Below are 20,827 nucleotides of genomic sequence, written 5' to 3'. Positions count from 1 at the left end.
AATATTTATCCCAAGAATGACACTAATCCCGTCTGACTTCACTAAATTTTCTATCGGATTTTAGAGACGACTATTTCCTTTAATTAATGATTTTTTTTTACGATGACCAAAAATAAAAGTCAAGGACAAATTCTGTCTCATGTAGGCATGTATCTTTCGATACCTGTTTTCAGCCATGGACAATTTTATGTTGTCGTTTCCAGAGTTACGAGCAAAAAAGGTCTTAAGATACTTTTGCTGGACGAAGAACATTGTTTGCGTGCAAATACGCTAAATGTAGTTACAAGGAAGTGTTCGCATACATATAAATTAATTTGGAAATTTCATTTGTAATTTTTGTTCATCACCATTCATACTTTATGTTTTATGATTTTGTGTAATATGGGAAGTTAAGTCAATGTTATTATGTGACTTCCTTTAAATATGTAATAAAACAATAAATACTCCCGTGCATTATGCACGGGTCATAATACTAGTTCATACCTAGAAAATATTTTGATCACCAAAATCAATGTGATCATAAGTTATGGATCTCAGATTTACAAGTGCAACTCATGAGTTGTAAGCCATAAGTCACAAGTCATTATTGTTCAACTCACGTGTTGTAAGCCAATTTCACCCTAATTAATGTGATCAAAACTAAATATATAAATTAATCATAACTGTGCAACTAACGGGTTGTCAGCTATTTTCAAAATATTCTGAATTAAAATATTGTTATTCAAAGTTGATTGACTTACTGTAAACAATGCGCGTGTTTTTATTTCATTGAACTATATATATATTAAAAATCTTTCCCTCAATTATATTACATCTTTAAGTAAAATATTATTAAGATAATATATCATATGATATAATAAGAGTATAGCACAGTTACATTACCTCTACGAGCACTAAAATTTTTTCGATATTATATTGTTTGTAAATAGAAGAAAATGATAAAGAACATTAGCATAATATATTTTGGATTATTTATATTGTACAATATAAAAAGGATATACATGGGTATCACAAATCATAATTGTGCAACACGTGGGTTGTAAATTAGTTTTAAATTATTTTGAGTACAATATCATCAAATTTAAAACACCATCTAAAACTTATAATTTTACATTTTATATTCTTTTAACTTTATATGCACACATTCTAATAATTATGCATTTAATAGATTTGGAACATAAAATACTACTTAATAAACTAAAAAGTTCCCATGCATTATGCATCTGTGTAAAATGATTGGTATTGTCTTTTCAGCAATCAACATTTCTTACTTATGAGATTTTATAGTTTCCTTATATTAACATGCACCTGAGAACAGGTTCCGGTAACTCGAATTGGATAAAATCAGGAAGTTCTCAGAGTGAAATTTGAACATCGTAGATGGTAGAGTTGGTGAACCGAATGATGGCAAAGCCGATGTAGAATTTCTCATGTGAAATTGATAATTGGAGGAGATGATCCTATTTATGTAATAGTCAAGAGTACATATTTTGATCTAGAGGATCACATATGGGAAGTAACTTATTTTCAGTAAAGCGTTATTCTTGCTCCAATTGATGATATAGAAGGTATAGGGGCACCGGTGATACTCCTAAGAAATATGGACCAGACTTCTAGGATACATCTTGGCAATCGCATTATTGAGGTTGTTGTTATGTCCGACAGTAATGTGGGGGACAAGGTTTTCATTCTTAGAATGACACTTGCACCATCAGACGCAACAGAGTTCCCGATAAAATTCCAGAAAAGGTCGTTTCGCTTAGTTGTATGTTTTGTAATGACGATAAATAAAAGACAAGGACAATATCTAGCTCAGATAGGATTATATCTCCTTGGCCAGTATTTAGCTACAGATGATTCTACGTTGATGTATCGAAATTTACAAGCAAAAAGGAGTTTGAAGATTTTAATCTAGGATAAAGAGCGTGGGGACTCAAATGTTACTATAAATGTAGTGTATAAGGTAGTATTCCAGAATGTGTAATAAGTATTATGAGAGCTTTTAATTTATGTGCTTAGTTTTTATTTCAATGTATTCATATAGTCACCCCCCCAATTATTTTTTCGTTTAGTTTGTTGCATATTATACGATAACTGCAGTTTTTATAAGTATATATGACTTCTTTATTTTTTATTTATGTCATATTCATACTATTCAGACCTTTTTTAAAAATGAACTCAAACAATTAGCATCCCCTGCATTTTTGGACGGGTTTTAAACTAGTTTATCTATAAATAATTCTAAATTGAAAATTATATTCGAGTTAGGAGTGTGATTGAGTGAAACTTAAAGAGTATAGGGGAAGTAGAAGACTAGAAGTGATGTGAAATCAATTATGGTTTCTTCCTGCTAGTTCTTCTAGGATTTTATATAGTAACCCTGTTTATAAATAATTATTACACTCTTTTTTTTACATCATTTTTATTTAAGTATACATGTCAAGACGGAGAATGATTCTAGATGCTCAGCAATCCAAAATTATTTTTTTTACACCGGTACCTACAAAACAAGCAAAAAGCTTCAGGATTAGACATACGTGAAACAAATATGCAAAAAAAAAAAAATCATAAATTTCTAAAGAAGAAATGATATATGGGAAAATGGTATCATGAACTATAGTGGTTCGGCTCATGTCGGGATAGAGCCGGATTTGACCGCTGTTGTTGTCTTCAGAAACATGAAACATACTAACGTTGGATTTCCCGTTGTCTCTGTTCTTAATGGTCCACAGACTTATCGTTGGATTTGACAGCTGTTGTTTTTTTCAGAAACACGAACCATATTAACACTGGATTTCCCGTTGTCTCAGTTCGTAATGGTCATATTAACACTGGAGTTCTCGTTGTCTCAATTGGTAATGGTCCGCGAACCTAGCGCTGGATTTACCGATGTTAATAATCCTGACTGCTTGTTGTCTCTTGACTAATGTATGTTGAAATTTTGTATAAAGTATTATGTGGTGTAAGAATTGCAAAATTGTATTTTGCGAAGTTTTAAAAATTCGTTGGTTTGTCATGCGCAATGTTTAAGCGCAACTAACATTTGAAATGATGTATATCTGAAGAAGTGGTCCTCACCTTGACTATGAAGCCCCAACGCGCGTTGTACAGGATGATGCTCATGACGCAAGAGCTTGCGCTTGGTGCACCTTGTGCACTGGATGAAGTTTGTTGCGCGTGTTGCAGTGTTGTCAGTGCGTTGGACACACATGCACGCGTGGTGTAGGTCATTAAATGATATACAAAATGCGGGTTTCACTCGAAAACTCTATTTCATTTCCTTCTCCTCTTATGTGTCGTTTTCTCCTCTTTCTCTCTCCTCAAAGCTTCGAGTCTCAATTGTTGAAATTCTAAAGCTTCAAATTTCGCCTGAAACTCGAACATTCTTCCATATATGGGCTAGAGGAGTGATTATTTTCCCTTGGTGCATGTTTTGGTGCGGTTTTGAAGGTGTTTATTTAAGTTCACAATTTCGAACCTCTTCACACATTTTGCCAATGTTCTTCACCTACTTTCGGTGAGCTACTAATTTCGGCCAGTTCATATAAGTTTTCATCTAATTTTTTTGTTTTTGTATTTCGTTTTCTTTTGCGTTATTGAGAGGCACTTTTTTAGTGCGAATTTTGCGTGAATGGTGACCGGATTTTTTTTCTTCTTTCAAGTTCCGGGTTAACAGTTTTCCAGTGGGCTCCAAGCAGTTTTCAAGTGAGACCTTTGGCGAATTCCGACTCTCTTTTTTGTGTTCTTCACGAGTCTAAACTCGTTCCATGTGACATGGACATGAATCCACACGTTCTTAAAGTTTTCAAAAACCCAAGAATCTTGAAAGAAAGATGAGTTCAGTTTCTTGGTTGAATTCTTTATGAACACTCGAACAATCGAAGGATAAAACTATTTGATTGTTTCCTGAACTCTCAATTAATAGGATCTTGATTCAAGTAAGTCACTCCTAACTTAACTAATCAATCATTAAACTCAATTCACTCCTGAATTAAATTCAATGGTTTTGTAAGCAATAACTCACATGTAAGTATAAACTCACAAAAACTATAAATTAAACTATTCTATTTTATTAATCACCAAAATAGAACCTTAGGCAGGCATTACAAATACCTAATTATACTTGGACTAGAAAACATAAAAGAGAATTCAAAACAAATCCTACTATGCTTAGGACAAGTCCTTAAATCATACTTCAAATAAAACTCTTAACAATACATAAATCAAAGCTTAAACCAACTAGAATATGAAGAGTCCTCATGGAAGTCAACTAAGCATGTTATCACATGCCAACTATCATTCCTAACAGAACTAGGAATGTTTCATGCCAACCTTCATTCCTAACAGACTAGGAATGTCTTCCAAACCATCATTTCTCCACTTCCCATGCATTATCGACACTACTCCAAGTAATACAAGCGAGAAACTCTTGTTTACAAGAAAACAAGTTGAACCCCATAGTATCCAACACCAAGGTAATTGGTTCTTCTTGCACAAATGCCGTTGAATCCACATAACCATGTGAGTTTGTTTCAGTTTTTTAGTTTAATAATTGTTTAGATCATGAATCTAGAATTATATTACAATTAGTATAGTTTCTAAGTCTGTAACCTAAAAACATGTTTAGGGAACTTTGAATGTGCGGATTTCCTGCTGGTAGAAATCCTGTTTAGGCAACTATGTGTAGCTTTCCTATTATCGCTTGAATATTTTTTGGTTTTTTTTCAATGGATTCCTGAAATCTCATAAGATGTGATGGTTAGGCTTTTTAGAAAGCGACTTTGTGATTTAAGATTACCGATTCATGAAATCTAGTAAACTTCCATGTTATGTTCTATTAGAGTCTGGAGCTCTTTTATGGAAATCTTTAGTCATATTTGTTGGTTTAAATCCGATTAGCATGTCGCCGGAATTCTCTGACAAAGAGGAGGTGCAAATTACCGCAACGTATCACAGGTGGGTTCGGCGAACCCCAAGGTGGACTTCGAATCAACTACACTGCTGTCTGGAGAACCACATTTCCCATCGAGCACTTACAGGTCACGTGAGAATTTGCAATGCGATTCTTCATTTTCTTCTAGGTTAGTACTTAGGAATCTTGTTAATTTATTTGTATTTGTTGGTTGAAGGAAAATGTCATCGTTTTGGCACTTTCGATCGTTCGATGCTCAAGAAAGTTCATAAGAGTCCCGAGCGGACGACTTTAATTGAGCAGAGCGGGCTGGCTCGCCTTATCTATGTTTAGGCGACCCTTGAGGATGTTCATTCCTTTCCGATTTTGTCTCGCAGCCTGTTCGAGTAGTGGTGGGATACCACCAACTCCTTTCACTTGCCTTGGGGGGAGATAACCATTATCGCCCTTGACTTCTCGTTGATATCTAGTCTGTCTTTTACTAGTATCCTAGTGCCATTAGTTGACAGCCTTGTATTCTACAGTGCCGAGGTCCGGTCACTAATTGGTCCCATCACTGATACGATTCCCCCATCGCTGACATATACCTCCCGCAAAGGGGCGTCCAGAGAGCTCAATATGGAGGGGACTATAGAGGAGTAGAAGGTTCATATTCTACTATGGCTAGTTGTATGCGGAATGCTGCAGATTGACAAGGGATCACGGGTTTCGACGTGATACCTGAGAGCTTTAACCAATTTGTCCAGCAGGGTGCATACTTACGACTAGGTCGAGTTTGGCTATTGCAGTCTCTTTTCCTGCCTGAGTACAGCTTGCACGCAGATGTATGATGATTCACAAATCTTCATTTTTTGTCCCTGGAGACTTCTTGAGGTACGGGAATGCCCATCCTTTGTATTTTATGCTGCTATCATGATTTAGACTTATGTTTTACTGCTGCTGCAGTTCTGGTTTTTTGAGTAATTTCCTGGTTTATCTCTAGAAAGGGTTTTGGATCTCTCCTTCCCCACTGCAGCGTGTTGGGCGCAACACAGGAGTAGTGGATATGCCTTAGTTAACGCCGCTTGGAAGGCCATCAAGCGCGCCAAGCCATATCAGGTAATTAAGGTGAGCCGACCTTTTGTTATTTCTTTCAAGATGTGACGAGGTGTTAACTCACTAGTTGTTCTGCATATCTCTTTTCGCCCTTGGGCTTTTTACCTGAAGTTACCGAGATTGGCTGACTAGGCTCGAGTTCGACTCCTCATGGAATCATCTTCTATGGAGAGGCCTTCCCCATGTGGTATCTTGGCAAGCATGTCATGCGCTAATTTACCACTTCTCCCCTGTTGATATCTCATGACCCGCCTTCCACTATGATGGATGCGGATGCTCTCAAGCGAGCGATTGAGGATGGGCAACGCTTCATGCGGATAACCAAGCCTTTGTTCATCATGGGCGGGACTACACTGTAGAGCTTTTGCCTCGGTTGTCCCCTGCTGTACGTTTTGAAAAGGTATGAGTCCCGAACTCATTTACTTGCATTTATTTTGACTTGATCAAAGTACTAACAATCGTTGTTTTCTTTTTGACAAGAGGTGTTTCAGGCCCATGTTTCATTTGTTCTGTAACTGTGAATCCGGTACGCGGGCGAAACTGGGCCTGTTAAGGAGATTGTTCATGTTTCCTTGGAGTCGGAGCAACATGATGTACGTGCATGCCGGCCCATGTGCGATCGATAAATATTGAAAGTTAGAAACTTTTGTATACTTGTTTTGTATTGCTTTGACTTATGTCGTGCATTCAGGTTCCTCGAGTGACTGTTGTTCCCATTCTCCGAGTAGTTGATTCCCTGAAGCATGGGATGGCGAAGATAAAGAGGAGCATCTCTTGTCAGCAGTCTAACGCACACACCAAGGTAGTTCATCATATTGAATTTTGATTCTACTGTTGTTAGTGATTTCTAATGCTTGTGACATTTTCATGCAGCCTCGTCCCCAAGAGAGTGGACCTCATCTCGAGGCCAGAGTCTCGACGCAATCTAGGATTTCGACCTAGACTCCTCGAGATTCGACTTCTAAGAGGCCTCGAATGGATCCTTTTGCTAGCTAGTACTATATAGGGAACATGGGGTACATGGGGGAACCCATGTTCAATTTTATTCTTGGTCTAGTCCGATGGATGCAGCACATGCGGATGCAGCAAATGTGGCAGATGACTTCGATGCCGCTGATGTATCTCATGTAGTAGTCGAGGATAGGATATGACTGGAAAGGCTCCTATAGAGGCGAGTTGGGGGGGTATTTGGATTAAGGAGCTGGAGGATGATCCTTCCTCCTCAAGGGATCAGGACCCTCCTGCTTCTTAGATTTCTGCTCTGCTTTTATGTACATGTGACCTGCAATCTTGTTCTGACATTTATATATCTTGCATACTAATATGTATTGCACCTTTGTTTTGATTGTTGCTTTTATTATTATTATCATCATCATTATTATTATTACTATTATTGTTGTCGTTGTTATTGTTGTCATTGTTATTGTTCTCGTTGTTGTTGTTGTTGTTGTTGTTATTGTTGTTGTCGTTGTTGTTGTTGTTGTTGTCGTCGTTGTTGTTGTTGTTGTCGTCGTTGTTGGTGGTGGTGGTGGTGGTGGTGGTGGTGTTGTGTTGTTGTTGTTGTTGTTGTTGTTGTTGTCGTTGTTGTTGTTGTTGTCGTTGTTGTTGTTGTTGTTGTTGTTGTGTTGTTGTGTTGTGGGGGTGGTGGTGGTGGTGGTGGTGGTGGTGGTGGTGGGGTGGTGGTGGTGATGGTGGTGTTGGTGTTGTTGTTGTTGTTGTTGTTGTCATTGTCATTGTCGTTCTTCTTGTTGTCGTTGTCGTTGTTGTTGTTGTTGTTGTTGTTGCTGTTGCTGTTGTTGTTGTTGTTGTTGTTGTTGTTGTTGTTGTGTTGTTGATGTTGTTATTGTTGTTGCTGTTGTTGTTGCTGTTGTTGTTGCTGTTGCTGAAGCTGTTGATGTTGTTGCTGCAGTTGCTGTTGCTGTTGCTGTTGTTGTTGCTGTTGTTTTTGTTGCTGTTGTTTTTGTTGTTGTTGTTGTTGTTGTTGTTGCTGATGTTGTTGTTGTTGTTGTTGTTGTTGTTGTTGCTGTTGTTGCTGTTGCTGCTGCTGTTGTTGCTGTTATTATTATTTTATGTCTTTGATCGACTCTTTCTACGAATGCAATGATTACTCTACTCGAATCCTAAAATGCAATGCTTGAATGCAAATTAAAGATTGAATGCGCCTTAGCATTTATAATGCAATGCAAACGATCTATGCTAATGCTTTTTTTTCAAAAAAGAAAATTTTGTTTGGATGGGGCGTAGTCGACCTTCTCCCAACAAAAAAATGAAAATCATGAAAGTGAAAAAAAGGTGTAGGAGCTAGGGAGGGTTTAAGAAAATAGAAAGTCTTTATGTTTTTGAAATTACAAAAAACAAAGGTAGGAAAGTCCTCGAGATTGTATCATGTGAGTTGCACAAGAGTCCGGAACATGTGGCAGGAGAAAAGTGGTGTACGTCTAGCGCAATGGGCTACGTTTGGAGCATGGCCTCTACGTCAGGCGTAATTAGATGCGCCGGGCTTATTATATTGCGTGCCGCGCAATGTGATGTGTGTCACGCGATTTTTGTCCAGAATATAAAATCTGTATCCATACAAGATTAGAGCGCGGGTTATGATATATATATATATATAAGGACGTGACAGAGATGTATTGTTTTTAGTTATGTAAATTCTCTCTACAACCTCTTGTAACTTTTTCTATATAATATTTTCCTACAAATCTCCGACCGTTTCCAATGGCTTTTGAGTTTTGAACCTATGTTGAGCGGGTGGCGGTCCTCATTAACCAATGTTGAAAAGTAAGAACTAGAATAGCGACACTTGCATGTGTTGGCATCCCTAAGGTTTTCTCACTTCAAAACCTCTTTACATGACAACCGTCTTATCAATTCCATCATCATGGTTCATAAGAATGGGCTTGTCTCTTAGCTTCCCTCAACACGTCGTTAAAAAATTCACAACAATGGTTAAGGAGCATGGCAAACTTGGACTTTGGATAGAATACATGTCTACTTCAATGCTTGGTTGGAATTGTGTCCACATATTTTAAAGCATCCAAGCAATGGTGGATCTTTTATGGGGCAGGCCTGGGCCTGGCCCCTAAAAGATTTTAAGAAAAAAAAAAGAGTAGCAGCATTCTATCTAGCCCAAAAAAAGCCGAAATATCAAAATATATGACTAAGTTTATAGTCCAATATCCATAGTTTAAAGAAGAAAATTTGGAGAACTAGGGGGACCACAATGATGTTGATGCTTTTCTCCTCATTTGGAATCATGTGACTGTACTTACTACTTAGGCCATTTCTTTCTTTTTCTTTTTTTAGCTAGTTTTTCCTTTTCTTTCATTTATTAATTGTTACCATAACTTAATTTATTTTAATATTTTATACAATATGTATTTATTTGTATACTTTAGACCTGGAAATAATGTTCATATATTATAGTTTTTAAACTTTAATATTTAATGTGAATTTTTTTGACCCCGTAGCAAAAGTTTCAAGATCCGCCACTGCATCCAAGGACAAAAACTTGCTTGATTCCAAGCACTCCTCAAATTCAGCCTTGCATTTGAAACAACAAAAGTAAGAAAGAGATGTGTAGGTGTTGAATAAAAATACACTCCAAGTAGAAGTTTGATTTGAATAGAAGGAAAATGAAAACCTTACTCGACGCCTGATTTGATTCTAGTAGCCAACTTCAAGCACTTATGACATGCAATATAATCAACAATGGATCAAGTAAACTTGGATCTACAAGCTTTACATTAATATATAACATGCTCGCGATGTCGCAAAAAGCATGTAACATGTCAAAATAGTGGCATAACACGTAATCTATAAGTAGAAAGACACCCAGTTTTTGAATCTAACATGCACAAGATAGTATACCTCCACTGTACCAACTTTAAATCCATGTAAAGTTGAAGTTCCAGAAATCATTCTTCCTATAAATCGAGATATGTGTGAACAAAAAATCTTCCATAAATAGTTAAGAACCTGTCCACGTTGACCTCTTGTACATCCCGTACAAATACTAAACGGAAAGATGGTTTCTGAAAATGAAAAAGTTGCTCCTCTCAAAAAAAAAAAATTAAAAAGTTGCTGAAGGTAAAAAAACTAGACTAAACAAAACATAGCTCATTCTACCTCTCATCAAAATACCAAAGGAAAAATTTCAGCTATCACATCTATTCTAATTCCGCAAGGCACTTTGCATCCCTTTGTTTTCAGGAGAGGAGGTTTGTTAGCTCACCACCTATTATTAGGTGGTTTAACTTTGTATATCCGAACTATCCAGTTTGATGTTGTGAATGCTTCTTCCAAATACTCGAGCTTCACATCCTTGTTCCCGATTTCAACACCTCTAGCACGATCATAGCTGCCAATTGGAAAACCATGCATATGTAATTAGCATGCAGCAAACCACTAAGAGATACGAAACATAAACTAAAGTCAAAGATATTGACAACATGAATTTCCGGTGATGATAAATCCAAAGTATTCCACAATTAGGATTTTTTAATAACATGTACGAAAGCTGAGAAGGAACGGAGGGATGCAGGGGCATCCATCTGGAATACGTAACTACGTCCAACACCAAATCAAGTCATACAATCTACCACCCATGGGCAATTCGGAAAAACTAAAGCAATTAGGAATTTCAAAAGCAGTGTTTTGTACTGTAACACTAATGGGAGAAACAGGATCACCAAGCATGGGTCCGATTGATCGTCTGTCCATAATTCTTTATTTGATTTAAGTAATACTGCCTATACTGCCTACACTAATACATTAAAGAAACACCTGATAGCTAAAATTTGGTTAACTTAAAAAAACTAAGAGTGTTAGTCCTCGCACCAAATTCCCCCACAAACTCACGTTTCTGAAATTTACTTAGCTAAAATTTAGCAACTAAACCATCCTCAGAATGTTATGGTTCACATGTGACATGTCGACCACAACTTAGATATGTACAGTGACTCTTCTTTTGACCACAATACAGTGTCATTTCATTTTAAAAGGTACAGCAAATGATTATGTGCCCTTACGAAGCTTCTCACACTTGCATTTTATTTCTACAATTATTCCCTTTCTTAGTAATACAACACAGATAATAAAAACTGTCCATTACCTATTGAGTTATAAACAACCCTTTCCCAGTACAATAATTTTTTTCCTCATAATATAAATAACTTAATAATAATAGAATTTTCATCAATAAAAAAATTCTCTTCCTGATCTATGTTCTTTCACATATTCTTAAAAAAGGGAGGAAGATTTTCAGGGGTTAGCTGCTCAAGTTTGGAAAAAGCATGTAAACACATTCAAATAGTGAAGGATCATAATAAGGCTCAAGCAGATCTTTCAGAAGATAGAGTGACAAGTATCTGAAACATCCACAACAAAAAGAGAGATATCTGAAACATCCACAGGACAAAAAGAGAGAGATCTGAAACATCTAAATAAATTTTACATCTTCGAAACTAAATGATTGTCTTTTTGCAGATGGCATCCTATCTCACGTGAGCACCAGCTCGGTTTATTGTTATTGTTAGTGTCTACTGTCTATTGTCTGTTACTGTCTGCTACTGTTTCTGTTACTGTTACTGTTATTCTGTGATGTACATACAAACATTAAAGCAAAATATTCAAGATCATAAATGAAGAACCAAAAAACTTGCAAATACACTTACCCAGGAGGCTTGCCATATTCTGTGCGCAGCTCTCCAAACCGGTAATAGCATAATTTGTACCTGCAGTTCACACAACTTAGATATGAAAACTTCATGATCTTATTTCCCTTTCCTTTAAAATGGTATACTAAAAGGGGGAAAGGGGGGAAAAGGGGGGAAATTTCATCCTTGAAGGGAAAGAAAAGAATGGACAGAACATGGAATTCCCCGCTGCCACACTGAGAAGCTTTTTGCTATTTAATATCACATATAAATTCCAGTGTTGTCAGTGCCAGAAGAATCATAAGGCAAAGGCCAAGTAATATAAAGGGTTCTCTGACAGTAAAAGTCAACTTCACCCTAAGTAATAGAAAATGGAACATTACAAAGCCTCCAATAGAAACTGCACATAATTCTGATTGAATCTATAAGCAAATTCTTGGGGTAACAAGCAGACCAAAACCACATTGTTTACTTTCTTCTAAATACAAAATTTTGAAGGTCTGAACTTCACCTTCCTTTGTACCTGACTTGGCTGACTAACCTGAGTAAAAGGGTCACACTGCGTCATTTATCTAACAAGCTCCGGTTGAGGCAAATCTTTTCTATTATTTTAACAATGCAATTGCCAAAAAAAAATATACACCTTAGTACAGGGATACAACGGCACCAATCAAATCTGACTTCAGCTGAATCTTTCAGGTTAACAAAAAAATTAATCTTCTCCATTCTAAGGTTACTCCATTCTTGTGGTTTTACTTGGCAACTTTGGAATTTCCAAAGTTCTGTTGAGGCTCAAGCTCAGGATAGATAAGTGGGTTCCGGAAGTAATAGATATGAAACATTTGTGACAAAGTTGTCCAAGGTTTCTCTTTGGTGAGAAGCTGCAAGTTGTTTGATTGATTACAGATTGAACTGGATCAAGGCAGTTGTCCAAGGTTTCAGATTTCGCGTACGATTGAGGACACCTTGTCCTCCAATTATGGATTTACAAAACTGGTAGTATTTAATTCTCTCCTACTTATAAAAAAAGGCATGCATATAATGATTTTTAAAAAGCTAATAAAAATCAAATGGGCAACTAGCAGACTAGCAAAAAACGGGACTCTGAGGACGTACGAAAAGGTAGCATAATATTTTCCATGGCTCATAAACAAGCTAACATAATGTATTAAGAACGAACGAATCTTGCTTCCTAGCAGCTCCTTGTGATATTCCTATTGTCCAATGTTTATTGTCACAAGGAGCCACAAAAATTCCATCAACTGTACTTGGTGTTCCAACTGTCGAAGTCATGTAACATTGAACAAAAGATAAGGGCAGCAGAGCGTGCTTCATGATTTCATAGCACAAAAAAGCTCCGTGATGTTTATGAATAAGATTCACAAAAATATCCAACCATATGGTCTCACGCAATATATAAAAAATAATAATAATAATAATAATTCATTGAAGCTCTCACTAACCAAAAAAAGAACTTACATGAGACAATTTAACATCTTAGGAGCTGCGCCTTTATCAACACGATACTCCCCATTTACAAGATAATCAGACTCTTTGATGACTGGGAAAACTCCTCCACCAATTCTCACCATCCATAAGAATCTGAAAATGACATTAATGTAACAATTAATATTAATTTCTGAGAACTGTTATAATTACGGTATAGGGGTACAGTAAATGCACAATCATACAAACTAATGAGGGTAGCATGGTCCACCAGCTTAAGTCTACCAGTTGAAAAAAGCACTTTTGTGAACAAAAACACTATTTCTTTTCCCATGCAATCCATGTATTGTATGATGTTTATGAACTTCTATATTTGTTTCATACAGCACTTTCTATCCTTCGACCTTCACAACACCCTTATTCAAATTACTCGTGTCAAAATTAAAACTGTAGGGTATTGAAAAAGCGTGCAGAGAAGAGGAAGAGATTTCCACATACCAGAAAATAGAAAATAGAAAATAGTTTGTTATTGTAGGTTTCCATCAGATAGCACTGACAGATAGTTTTGTAAAAGCAATGGAGTTGGGGGGGGGGGGGGGCTAAAGGGAGAGAAAATTGCTTTTTTTAGGATTAAGAAGCGTTATACACTATTCCTATTGAATAATGATAACTGTACAATATTAATGATAAAATAAGGAGAAGAAAAAATCAGAATGCGTGATTAATTTGTCATGTCTCAAACTGCAACTCAATCTTGGCACAAAGTATCTGCATTGATTGATTAGGGTCATGAATTATTTAGGTTCTTTGTCTTGTATGTCCAGCATTCTATCCAAAGAGCGATCAACAATTACATAGATTCTTATTAGAATGACATATAAAATCATCTCTAAAGTGATCACAAGATCAAAAATATATATATTCTTGATCGCAAGCACCAAGTTCAACAACAAAACAGAATACCTTTAATAACAGAACAGACAATATATAGATGGTAAGGAAATGTTAAAGACATAGGACACAAGAATATTGTCATGGAAAATAATTTGCTACAAAAGAAGGACAACACATAGGAGTGAGAAAAGAATTTCTGATCTTACTGGTAATAATCAAAGTAATGCTTTGATCGAGAAAGAAACAGGATAAAAAAGAACCATCATAACATCTCAATAAGACAAGAAGAGATACTTAGAAAGATACATAAGCTTTTTAACACAGATTAAGAATCAATCGACTCCTTAACATGATATTTGCGACAATATGCAAAGATTCTAATGTCACATATCAGCGGCTACAAACTATTAAAGAGTTTATCTCATCACTACTTGAAAAGCTCGACCCTATGATTGACTAAGATGATTGACCAATGGAAGCAAAAATTTGACTTCACATAATAATGCATTCACAAGGTATTATGTGGTTTTAGTAAAGAAAAAAAAACGTAATTTCATGTGGCAGACAAATGATTATATATATATTCTAAATCCAAATTAATGATAAAAGTACAGCACTCACTTGTTAATATCATCAGAAGAATAGCCAGTGACACCACCAAACACAACTAACACGTAATCCACATCAAGTGATTGCATAATTTCATATGCTTCATCTTCATACGATGACATTGCCCGTCCAACTGTAGCAATGTGTGTGTTATTCCAAGTGTTATTATCTACAATGACTGTCCTGTTTCCCATGGCAGTGATCTGATAACCATAATCCCACCATGACATCACTTTTGCATCAGGAGGAGTATTTTGCCGAAGCCAATAATATGCCTCACGGTAATCATCAAAGATAATCCGATTTCCATGTGCACCCCTTGCAGCTAAAACTATTGAAGGAGATGAATAAGCCTCTGATGTAACCCATGTACAGTGGATAACATATCTGCTGAGCAAGTAAAATGCACCCAGAAGCAACGCAATAGCGGCATTTCTTTGGAAAGGCAACGACTGATCAGCTGTAGCCTGAATCAAATTGCAGAAAATACGGAAGGAAAAAGAAGAGAATGAGAAGTTCATACACAGATGCATGCATATGTCACTAACTACATAAAGCAGGACATAAGTTATTCACTGCCCTTATTCACTCCCCAAACTGACCATAACACTGCATCAGAAGTACAATAGAGATTATGAACAAAGATAAAGGCAGATCAATAAAAAGTCAATGCAGAACGGAAAAATTGATAGGAAAAATCCCACCATTGTCCAGTCTTCTCAAAATGTCTCACCTCTCAATAATTTTGGAATAATCTCAAATTCAAGAAATGTCTTCTTCAATTGTGCCGAAGTGACTTACAACCTACTAAATAGGTAAAACCTTTATGTTTATTTTTTTTCTCTTATTCTTTTATTGGGTAAACTTGGCAACTTTTTCTCCTATCTCACTCTCCCACCCCCTTTTGCTGCCTCCTAAGTCAATCCACCATCACCACTTCCTCTTCACTTCTTTGAAAACCGTGCGGCAGCCAGCTGAGTTAACTACTGATAATGGAGTTAGACCTAGATGATTTTTCGCGATGACATAGACGATTCTTGTTCTAGTTAACTCTACGTCTTTGATTTACACTCCACCTTTTCTCTTGACACAATGTACGAACTCTTATATTTCATCTAAAGATGTTTAACTGAAACTTCTATTCTTTATTTTTGTATTGGGGGGGGGGGGGTGTTAGTAGGTATATAAGGGAGAAAGTCAAGCAAAGTGTATTTGATGTACATTATTGATGCTTCCCCCAATATCTTCATATTTTAAGAAATTTCTTGCCATCCTTTTTGAGCAATTATAGTGTTATATTATAACCAACATGAAAGTGCATGTTATTTTCTATAATCTACCATCTTAAATATATACAGCCGAAAGTTGGAATTAAGAAGAATCAGTTATGGGGAGAGGGAAAAAACACAAGCAGCGTTACAATGGGAAAGAGTCGGCAAGCGATGTACTATCTCTCTATGGTTGTCGGTGGTATAACAAAGTTATAGGCAGGAATCATTATGGTTTTGAAAGCTTCCACTAGAATATTTGGTTCTGCAGGTGTTTGGGGAGGCCAACAGTTGGAGTCTTTGGTGGTGAAACAATTAGTGAGTAGCAGTAGAAGGTAGAGGCACAAGGCTCGGTAGAGAGATAGAAAGGTATGCGTGTGATTGAAGTTTATTTTTTTATATAAAACGATAATAGCTTAAGACTAATAAGAGCATACCATGTGTATCTTTTGACCTGCTGAGTAAGTCGTTCCTGATTTTGGACCAATTCTGGAAGACATCTCATCAAGGTGGGATTATAACGAGATTATTAAAAGGCGAGACCATTTTGAGAAGATCGGACAATGGTGGGTTTATTTCTATCAATTTTTCCATGAAGAATCGACATACTATTAGATTTAGGGAAAGGTTGAACAGATCCACAGACCTAACCGAGCCCACATAAACATTAAGAAACTTGTATACTATTACTCTAGACCGAAAAACCAACACAGACCCACCAAAAACAGCTGAAAGATAGATCAACTAAAAATAACCAGAGACTGAGCTAACTCACACCTGAAACAACCAAACCTGAAACCGATTAGACCCACACCCACCCATATGACAATTTTAGATATATCAGAGGACAATCAGATTATATAGGTAAATTAAACTTATACACCTTGGTACAATTTCGAACAAATGAGTAAGAATTTCCTATTAGCCAACCAGGCACTAGGTGAAAGCTAATATAGAAGTCGAAGAGAAAATGGTAGGTACGTTCAAGACATGAATCAGAACTCATGAAAGCTAAATTTTAAAGTACACAAAATCAAAAGGCGAGCTATCTTTTTTCTTCTCTTTTCTTTAGTTGACTCTAATGCAACACAAAGATATTCAACATTTCTTTATGTGTCAATAACATCATAAATAGGTAATTTAAGCAAATGCTGAACAAAAATTTCCCAAAAGAGAGACAACACAAGCAAAAGCACCATGTATACCACCAAGGGAGCAATAAATTAGTCTCCCTCACATCATCAATCAACAGTGTGAACATTCATCAATCTTAACTACTCGTTGAACATGTAAACTATGTTTGGCTTGAATAAGCATAATGCAAAAGGTGTCATGTTTTTATGTTACCAATATCAAGAAAAGGAATACCAAAAGAAAGACTGACACAAATTGACGGTTATATACTGAAACCTTTGTCCATATCAAATAAGATATCTCTCGGTGCAAAAATAGCATAAGTTGATCTGGACCCAGCCGTTTACACTTCACACCAAAAAGAAAAAGGCTACTATTGATTCCACAGCTCTGGAAAGTCTTTGAAGGCCCAAGTGTATCCGAAATGTTAAGCTGTGTTTGAGGAGAACAAATAACTTTGATTCTACTACAAATAACTATACAAGGACAGCCTAAACAACTTCAGTAATAAATCACAAATGAAACAAAAAAATAGAACACACTCCAAGAAAACCTAAGAGAGGGAGCATAACATGAGATCCAGTAGTAAAACACACCTTAGAAGAAGCCTTGACACTTGCATTTCCTTTAACAGAGCCGGACAGAACCTTGTTTTTAGACCTCAACAATGAAGTCAAATTCTTTATAGTTGCAGAAACTGCAATAGCACTAATAAGGCAGACTGCAGGAGTGGCAACTAGGATCAAACGAACCATAACACCAGCAAAGTACATGCTGGTCAAACCATACATAACGATAAATATGGTGGCATCTGTCAAACGCTTAAAGCAAAAATATAGACCTGCTGGGAAAAGGAAAAGCAGAATATGGAAATCAAACATAAATGATGACCAAGCTGTAGGTTGATGCTCAGAAACAGAAGCAATTATTGGGATGTGATCCTTTGCATAGGTTGGATCCAAGAGAGAGTAAAAACGTCCTGTCCATGGAGATATGTAGCCAGATGCACTGCCAAGTCCCAATGCAATGACACCCACACTAACTGCTGAGGTAACTGTTATCCTCAAAAAGGTCTCGAACAACTTTGTATCACTGAGCAGGTGCTTCACCCAATTCAAAAAGTAAAACACCTGAAAATAAACATCTTTAGTTAGTGCCAAACACACTATTTGCAACAAAGAAAAAATGCATCAAAAATTGATATTACAAAAAAAAGCCAAACAATAATGAAGGTCAAAGAGCTAAAATGCACTAGTGTTAGCCCAGCCACACAAAAAAAGACCTTTGGGACATGAAAAACTGGTAACTAATTAACTGCAACGAAGTCTATATATACACAAGAAAGAATGATACCTGGATCAAGAAAAACACGCCCATGGCAGCCATATGCTCACCAGACTGCACGTGTTGAAATCCAACAAACCGAATTTGCATTGCCAACAACATTCCCACCACATACATACAATTGTACGCAATGTAGAGCCTCATCGAATATCGGCCCGTTATCAAAAGCACCAGCACATACAAAGGTATCAAATTGATGATAAAAACATAGCCTCCCCAAGCTGAAACCATATAGAAGTAGCCGAAAGCAGACCCCAATGCCCAAGCAAGCGAACCCGTATTAACTGCCTTAACAAAGAGATAAAAAGTAAACAGCAGAGCGAAAATGGCAACCCCTTCATTGTCATAAGACCCAGCAACTGATCTCGAAATATAACCGGGGCAAATGGCAATCAATGCCGCTGCCACAAGTCCTGCCCCAGTATCCCAAATCTCTTTCCCAAAGAAATAAGCTACCAAAGTAGTATTTGATGCAAAAAATGGGGCAGTTAACACACAAACCTCTCGAATGTGGACCGCAAAACGAAGAAATCGAAGACCCCAGTAGATCAATGCAGCAGTTACCATAAGACCTGGGTAAAGAGTACCCCCAATGATCCTTCCTAAAGGGTACCAACTTTCTGAGTCAAACCAATTCCAAAATTCATAAAACCCTTTTTCTGTTAAATACAGAGTAGTGCGATAATTGAAGTATGGATCAAATTCATGGATCATGCTTTCATAACGAAGTACACTGAATAGACGAGTGCTGAAAGCTAGTATATAAACGAGAGACAGGATTGTTACCCTGATTAGGAATTCTTGTTGTTTGGTTTTCAGCTTCAGAGATTTCAGAGATAAATTGAAACTTGAAGGGTTGAATAATGGATCTGGGGATTTCGGATCTTGAGGTTTTGCACCTCCTGCCATGGCTTCCGCTTTGGCCGCCATTGTTGTTGATCAGATGTCTTGATCTGGGCAATTGCGAATTGGAGGGATATATATTATATAGGGAAGATAAATTTAGTAAAAAGAGTTAAATTTTCATTGTAGGAAAGTTTTAGGGTTTATGGAAATGGGAAATTAGAAAAACCCTATTGGAGAGATTGTAAAGTACTAAAGTACGTGGAGGGATGGATCTGAGGTGAACCAATTTAGTATCTAGATCGGAACAGTGACATTTCAGTTGGTGACAAAGGTTAAGTTGAGGATAAAACTGAAGTTCTTTCTTGTCCTGAGGTGCGACTTTTCATCCACAAAACGATGTGAATATGTGATGCATCTAGAGTTATGGGTCCTACCGTGCTAGCGTCGGGTTGCTATTGGTTATTTCGTTCGCCTCTCTCGAGCCTAAATTTAGATCGGCCACTTAGGGATTGTAATCCTCTATTACAAATACTACCTCTGTTTTTTTTAATTGCAACGATTTGACATAACGTACAGAGGAAAAATGTCTAATCGTTGCAACTAAAAAAATCAGAGGTAGTATATTTTATAAAATTTAAAAATATATTTATATATCATTTGAGGAGAATTTTAATTATTATCATTTATTTAGAGGCCAAAAATTTTGGATTGATACGTTTTGATTTCATTAAATTTATTTAAATTATTTAAAAGATCTCGTCAAAAAAATTATTTAAAAGAGAATATCTAAAATATTTTAGAAAGATTTTAGGGTTCCTAATTTGACTAGAACTCCCAAAAACTATAAATAGAGATTACACTCTTATTGAATAATGTTTACAAACACGAATCCTCTTTTCTCCTTCTCTCTCTCACACGACTCTCCCTCCTCTTTCTCTCTTACTCATTTGACCTACCTTTCTCTTTTTTCCTTCCACTTTCCTTGTTTCTCCTCTATGAGTACCGTCCAAGGCCATCCTCAAATAATATAGAGGTCTTGTGCTAGTTAACAATTAAGGCCCCTAATTTTTATTATTATTATTTAATTATGGCTAAACTTTATTTAAAGTATATTATTATCATAATATTGGTAGTATAGATTATAAAATTAAGACTTCAAAATATTCAAAGCTTTATACTTTAGGGTTTTAATGTGTTAAATTATGAGTTCTGAAAAAGTAAAACTTTACTACTTTTTTTTTTTTTGACGAGTTTCAAAGGTTAGAATTTGATGTTAAAGGAATGATTTTTAAGGGATTTATGGAACTTTTAAATAAGTTGCATGTGTTGGATTTTTTGGAATGATGTTATATATTCATCTTTTCTATTAATTGTAGGAGAAGAATACTCCTTGAGTTATTTTTAGTGCACGAATTTTTTTTCATTATTTTTAATTAAAGTTGAATATTTTATAATTGTTTAAAATTTTTTAAAAAAAACAACTATTTGCACCCACTGAATTTATCAAATGATATTTTGAACCCATTTATAAACCACTCTGGATTTGCAACTAGTTATTGGATTAAATTGGATATTAATTCATATGTTTAATATTTATTACATATAGTAAGATAAATGTGAAT

At 36.2% G+C, this 20,827-nt stretch overlaps 1 protein-coding gene and 1 long non-coding RNA gene across 5 annotated transcripts; one reads left to right on the top strand and one right to left on the bottom strand.

Moving 5' to 3' along the window:
• Positions 1–3,253: 3,253 nt before the first annotated feature.
• Positions 3,254–7,397, top strand: LOC104901380 (uncharacterized). 4 transcript variants are annotated; one of them, XR_007269170.1, is made up of 8 exons: positions 3,254–3,517; positions 3,663–5,081; positions 5,437–5,785; positions 5,858–6,010; positions 6,119–6,407; positions 6,488–6,600; positions 6,699–6,809; positions 6,881–7,397. It is a non-coding gene; the product is annotated as an uncharacterized LOC104901380 (long non-coding RNA). The 4 variants fall into 4 exon arrangements; XR_007269171.1 differs by having other exon boundaries at positions 3,255–3,938; positions 4,900–5,081; XR_007269168.1 differs by having other exon boundaries at positions 3,255–5,081.
• A 2,551-nt stretch (positions 7,398–9,948) lies between these two features.
• LOC104901379 (dolichyl-diphosphooligosaccharide--protein glycosyltransferase subunit STT3B) lies at positions 9,949–19,567 on the bottom strand. Its single transcript, XM_010688946.4, has 6 exons — positions 18,369–19,567; positions 17,612–18,145; positions 14,626–15,080; positions 13,144–13,266; positions 11,683–11,742; positions 9,949–10,367 (listed from the first exon to the last, which is right to left on the bottom strand). Exons 1-6 carry the CDS (start codon positions 19,287–19,289, stop codon positions 10,238–10,240), a joined length of 2,223 nt encoding a protein of 740 aa, XP_010687248.1. The 5' UTR covers positions 19,290–19,567; the 3' UTR covers positions 9,949–10,237.
• Between the last annotated feature and the right edge of the window lie 1,260 nt (positions 19,568–20,827).

This window comes from Beta vulgaris, chromosome 8, assembly GCF_026745355.1.
Source record: "Beta vulgaris subsp. vulgaris cultivar EL10 chromosome 8, EL10.2, whole genome shotgun sequence".
NCBI lineage: Eukaryota > Viridiplantae > Streptophyta > Magnoliopsida > Caryophyllales > Amaranthaceae > Beta > Beta vulgaris.
The sequence above is the reverse complement of the archived record's forward strand: the minus strand, read 5'-3'. Positions and strand labels throughout refer to the sequence as shown.